At 37.8% G+C, this 5,656-nt stretch overlaps 1 protein-coding gene across 3 annotated transcripts; it reads left to right on the forward strand.

The window, feature by feature from the left end:
- The first annotated feature begins 882 nt into the window (after positions 1 to 882).
- On the forward strand, positions 883 to 5,340 carry LOC145136329 (histone acetyltransferase HAC1-like). 3 transcript variants are annotated; one of them, XM_079070463.1, is made up of 15 exons: positions 883 to 1,426; positions 1,647 to 1,694; positions 1,780 to 1,841; positions 2,034 to 2,112; positions 2,230 to 2,414; positions 2,484 to 2,780; positions 2,890 to 3,174; positions 3,289 to 3,417; positions 3,637 to 3,828; positions 3,928 to 4,070; positions 4,150 to 4,205; positions 4,325 to 4,388; positions 4,471 to 4,649; positions 4,784 to 4,843; positions 5,124 to 5,340. In XM_079070463.1, the coding sequence occupies exons 5-10, from the start codon at positions 2,346 to 2,348 to the stop codon at positions 4,015 to 4,017; spliced, it is 1,062 nt and encodes a 353-aa protein (XP_078926589.1). In that variant the 5' UTR covers positions 883 to 1,426; positions 1,647 to 1,694; positions 1,780 to 1,841; positions 2,034 to 2,112; positions 2,230 to 2,345; the 3' UTR covers positions 4,018 to 4,070; positions 4,150 to 4,205; positions 4,325 to 4,388; positions 4,471 to 4,649; positions 4,784 to 4,843; positions 5,124 to 5,340. The 3 variants fall into 3 exon arrangements, with proteins under 3 accessions (XP_078926589.1, XP_078926588.1, XP_078926590.1); XM_079070462.1 differs by having other exon boundaries at positions 2,034 to 2,087; XM_079070464.1 differs by lacking the exon at positions 4,325 to 4,388 and having other exon boundaries at positions 2,034 to 2,087; positions 4,573 to 4,649.
- Positions 5,341 to 5,656: the final 316 nt, after the last annotated feature.

The following is a 5,656-nucleotide window of genomic DNA, read 5'->3' on the forward strand; positions in this document are numbered from 1 at the left end:
TCAGTTGGAGTACCCTTTGATTGTTGAACAGGAGCTTGACTTCTCGCCGGTTGTTGTATAGAAGCTTGACTTCCTGTCATTTGACTAGTAAGAGTAGGGCAAAAACGCTTTCTGTGGCCAGCAACACCACAAGCAAAGCATGTAACATTCTTTATCGGACAAACAGACTTCATGTGGCCTACTTCTCCACATCCATAATAGACCACTGATCCTTTTTCTAATCTGCATTTGCCCGGATGATTCTTTCCACAATTTCGACACGATGGCGATTGAAGAGAAATAGATTGCGACCTACCGCGGTCACGAGGGGCATTTTGAGTTTACACTTGTTTACCAGGTTCAGTTCGAATAGATTGTGCTGGTGGAATAGAGGAAACAGGAGTAGTTCGATCAATTTGTGGATGCTTCAGAACAGAAAGAGTGGCACCACATATTTCTAAGTCATGCTCTCGCTTTCGAGCATACTCAACAAGTTTTTCAAATGACATAACATCCCGATTAGCCACGAAATCGCGGATTTCATATCGTAGTCCATCCAGAAATAACTGAATTTTATCGTCTTCCACTACTAGAAAAATAGCCTTTTACGACGCGCAATTTATGATACGCATCGATTTACGATACACAAAAGTGTGTGACCTAAAAATAATGTCATCTCTCTATAAATTTTAAAGATCTAGGACGCGCATTTTTGCGTGCCCTTAAATTAGTGTCTAAACAAAAAAAAAACACGGAGGGCGCCTATAATAAAATGTGTGTCGTGTGAAGATGTCGCTTTATAAATTTTAATGAGAACGCGCGTTCCATCCTTTAATAGCGGGGTGGGGGAGGGAAATGAAATCCTAAAAATTAAATACCCCGCCTTCCTTTTTCTTCCTTTCCCTCTTGCCCTAATTATCGACGCCCCTTCCTTCCCCTCCCGACAGACATTGACTGCCCGCCTACTTCTTCCCTCGCACGCCACCAGCTGACAACCTTCACTCTCTCCTTCCCCTTTTCTCTGTAAACCCTAATCCGCCTCCACCACTACCGAATCTACCTCAACTCACCTCTGACCTCGGCTCATCTCTTTCCGCCGGCGACCTCGGGCTCACCTCACCTCACCAGAGACTACAACGATTGCTCAAGTTTACAAGCCCTAGGTTAAATTAATATTGAAGTTGAGTATGATTCTAATGAGATGATCGGTTTCCCTAGTCGCGTTTTCATGAAGAAATTTCCCACATGCACACCAGATCTTCGAATTGTTGCAGAAGGGGACGAGGCACGTGTGGTTTACGCTAAAAAACTCAACTTTTGTAGGTGTCTCAACCTCCCTGTGTTTGAAATAGATGGTGAAACATGCTTCGGTGTTGTTGAGGTGGTGACGATTTCCCAGAAAGTCAACCTCCGGGATGAACTCGAAAACATCTGTAAAGCTCTAGAGGTCTCTTTCTATCTTTTTTTCTGTTAAGGTTTCTGCATTTCTGGATCGATCGTGTTAGGTTCAGTTCATTTACATCATGTTTTTAACTTTCTATGGCTCAGAACACCCTGTAGTTCACCATCGTGGTGAAAATTCTATTTTTTTTATTTTTTTATTTTTTCATTTATTAAATGAGTTGATTTCTTGGTTCAATATTTTCTTAATCGGATTTTGGTTGCAGGCTGTTGATCTAAGGAGTTCGGAGTTCTTGGTCCATCCAAAGCAAAAGGTAGGAATGCTGTAAGAAACTCAACAATGAAAGTACACTGAATTCAACCCTTTTTTAATATCTCGTGTATGTTTCTGTTTATCAGGATTTTAGTGAACCATATGATGCTGTACATCACGCTACATGGCAATTTTAAGGGCATTTAAGGTATTATACTACTTATGTACTCACAGTATGGGTTGAAACCTGTAACTTTACTTGAAAGAGTTTTCTTACAAACACACAAAAGAGCTTTGTTACACGCATACACCTCTCATTTCAAGTTGAAACAAATCTATCTATCCCCCCCCCCCTCTCTCTCTCTCTCTCTCTCTCATCCACACACAAATGGTTGAATAGGTACCAGAGTGTGGAGTTCTAATGCAGTGTGTGGAAGAACTAGCAACAATGAAGGTCAGTTTTACTAGCAAAAATGAAGGTCTGTTTTATAACACATGCAGTGTGTGGAAGAACTAGCAACAATATGTTTAGGATTAAGAAAAAAGATCACACAAATCATTTGTTATTAATTTTCAGACTTCTTATTGAGATGTAGGGATTTGACATTGATACTGATGAGTGCTACTGGAGGTGGTCCAGGAAAGTACATCACTTCCTGCAGAACCTTCTACTGGAACCAAGTCCGGGAAACCAAAAATAAAGGGAGTATCAATGATAGAGTTGTTTACACCAGAGCAGGTTCGTGAGCATATAACAGGTCTCAGGCAGTGGGTTGGCCAGGTCAGAATCTGCATTTTACTTTATGGATAATGGAGCTGTGTTTGTTTTTGAATCTCTCATTTTATACAGAGCAAAGCAAAAGTAGAGAAGAATCAAGCTCTGGAACACTCGATGAGTGAGAACTCGTGTCAACTATGTGCAGTTGAAAAGCTCAGTTTTGAACCCCTGCCTATATATTGCACACCTTGTGGTGCTCGCATCAAGAGAAATGCTATGTTCTACACTGTTGGAACTGGTGATACCCGACACTACTTTTGCATTTCATGCTATAACGATTCCCGTGGAGACATTATCAATGTTGATGGAACTAATGTTTTGAAAGCTAGATTTGAGAAAAAGAAAAATAATGAGGAGACTGAAGAATGGGTATGTTGTGTACCCTTTTATATATATATATATATATATATATATATATATATATATATATAAGTATATATATATTTTAATTTCTTGTGGGGTCCCATCTGCACTGCAGTGGGTTCAATGTGACAGGTGTGAAGCCTGGCAGCATCAAATATGTGCGCTATTTAATGGTCGAAGAAATGATGGGGGGCAAGCAAATTATACTTGTCCAAATTGTTATATGGAAGAAGTTGAAAGAGGAGAGTGGATGCCTCTACCACAGAGTGCTGTGCTTGGAGCAAAAGATTTACCAAAAACAGAAACCATACTCAGTGATCACATAGAGAGCAGGTTGTTTGGAAAACTGAAGCAGGAGAGACTAGAGTGCGCAAGGTTCTATGGGAAAACTTATGATGAGGTGAATGGTGATGTTATAATCCCAAAAACAGAAACCAGGACATTATTTAAGACAACTCCATACCATACATTGTGAATGAACAAAGTATGTATCTTACATTTTCTTTATTATCAGGTTCTTGGAGCAGAAGCACTTGTTGTCAGAGTGGTCTCTTCTGTGGACAAGAAGTTGGAAGTCAAGCAACGATTTCTTGAGATCTTTCAAGAGGAAAATTACCCTGTGGAGTTTGGGTATAAGTCTAAGGTATTTCAACTGCAAGCAACGTACCACTTTCGTTGATTTGTTTATTATAGCATCTCTTCCTAAAATCTACCGAAATTCCAAACAGCTATCCTTGGATGGATTTTTCAAAGTTTAGTGACTTAATAAGAAAAAAAAAATAAAAAGTTCAAATTACGCAATCCGTTATCTTGTGGTTCTGGTATGTATGTGAATCCCTAAACTAGGCTTTTCTTGTTTTAGGTAGTTTTGTTGTTTCAGAAAATTGAAGGTGTAGAAGTGTGTCTATTTGGTATGTATGTTCAAGAATTTGGAGCAGAGTGTCTGCAGCCAAACCATCGGCGTGTTTATCTTTCTTATCTGGATTCAGTCAAGTACTTCAGGCCTGAGATTAAGGCTGTGACAGGGGAGGCTCTTCGTACATCACTTGTTGAGGTAATCTTTATCTGGATTCTGGTAAAATTAAGTCAACTCTAGTTTAACTTTTGATTCTAAAGACTAAAACAAGTTTAAATTTTGATGTGAATATGTTAGGATGCATTGACTCAATCAAACTTTGAGAATAATAGCTCAAAAGCTCGTGATTCTCTAAGTAAGTTACCTTTTTACCTTTTGATGCCTTGAAAAACACTCCTTGTTTGTTGCCTTCATGCATATCACACGCATCTGCTCGCCAAGTAAGTTACCTTTTTACCCTTTGACTTTGTTGGTCAAGGTAGTTGACTAATTTCTATGTTGCTTTTTTTGTTGGTTTAGAGAAGGGGTAGGGCAGGGCGTGTGCAACCAGGGGAATGTTTCCAGATCCATTAGCTGTAAGTTGACTAATTTCTATGTTGCTTTACCCTCAATGTGTTTATGATGCTTTTTCTGAATATCAACTACCCGAGCTTTTAAGAACTCCTTTAAATTCTCTTTGTTTGCAAATAATAAGTTGGGAAGTTGGAAGTATTGGAGAGTTTTTATCAGCTGCTTTGCAGCCTCCAGAGCCATAAGCTGTAAGTGTTAACTATTTTTTGATGACTTGAATCTTTATGAATGATTCAAATTGCTAAATGATAGAACTCTAATTTGTTCTAGGTCCAAAATACTTCCATTGGATCCGAAATTAGGGAAAATGCTGATAATGGGTGCTTTTTTTCGTTGCTTTGATCCTATTCTTACAATTGTTGCTGGACTTAGTGCCAGGGATCCTTTTCTTTTGCCTCAAGAGAAGAAAGACGTGAGCAATCCAGCTACTTTCACACAAGGGCATTTTGGTATTTTCCTGATATCTTTTGTATGTCTATTTCAGCAAGCTAGTACAGCAAAATCTTTTGTATGTCTATTTCAGCAAGCTAGATAAGTCCATATGTTACTAAGTTTTGTTCTTTTTTATTTTTAATATGTGCAGCATAGCAAGACATCAATGTCCTTCAAAACTATGGATGATGGCCATGTCTTACTCTATGCAGTAAGTATTAAAGAAATAGCAATGCACTTTCATTCATTTGTTTCATATTTTTTTTATAGTTCTCTAGGGATATTTTTCCTTGTGTCATAGAATGATTGGCTCCTATCTTGTTTTTTGATATTTATACGCATTTTTTAAACATATTTCTTTATTGTATTGCATGTTAAGTTACCGAGTATAAAAAAGCTTGCTGATCATGTAGGTGTTCAAAACAATAGAAAATTTTTAAACATATTTCTTTATTGTATTGCATGTTAAGTTACCGATTTGCCATGTGTAGGTTCTGACAGCTCTAGTAACCTCCTTCCATGCCCTGAAGCCTCTCAAAGTTCCTGCATCAGGTTATTCCTTTAGAAAGGAAATTGTTAAAGGAGAATTTAGTCATGGGTTTCTTTTAAGGTTGTACATGTTTTGTTCTCTATAATAAATATTATGCAATATTAGCAATGTGTTACATTTACTTACTATTGGAATGATTATTTGTATTTGACATAATAGTGCAATGAATTATCTTTATTGTTTATGGTATTTTATTTTGTATTATGAGACTTTTAATGTGTTATTTAGTTTGAAAATTAGTAAATCTATCAAAAATATATAATTTTTAAAAACATTTAAAAATTATGACACGCAAAAATGCGTGTCTTCTTCCTTTATGACATGGGTTTCCTTGATATGCATTGCGTGTGATAAACACGCGTGTCGTAAGGTTACGACACGCAAATGCGTGTCATCTTCCTTTATGACAGGGCCTTCCTTGATACGCAATGCGCGTCGTACACGCGCATCGTAAATGCGTGTCATAAATGCGCG

The sequence above is a fragment of the Lactuca virosa genome, chromosome 9 (genome assembly GCF_052849685.1).
Source record: "Lactuca virosa cultivar CGN04683 chromosome 9, Lactuca_virosa_CGN04683_v6, whole genome shotgun sequence".
Classification (NCBI taxonomy): Eukaryota; Viridiplantae; Streptophyta; class Magnoliopsida; order Asterales; family Asteraceae; genus Lactuca; species Lactuca virosa.

Coding starts and splice junctions, on each gene's coding strand:
- LOC145136329 (XM_079070463.1), top strand. CDS start 2,346: ATGATAGAGTTGTTTACACCAGAGCAGGTTCGTGAGCATATAACAGGT. Junction 3,418..3,636: donor AGTTTGGGTATAAGTCTAAG/GTATTTCAACTG, acceptor TTCTTGTTTTAG/GTAGTTTTGTTGTTTCAGAA. Junction 3,829..3,927: donor TTCGTACATCACTTGTTGAG/GTAATCTTTATC, acceptor TGAATATGTTAG/GATGCATTGACTCAATCAAA.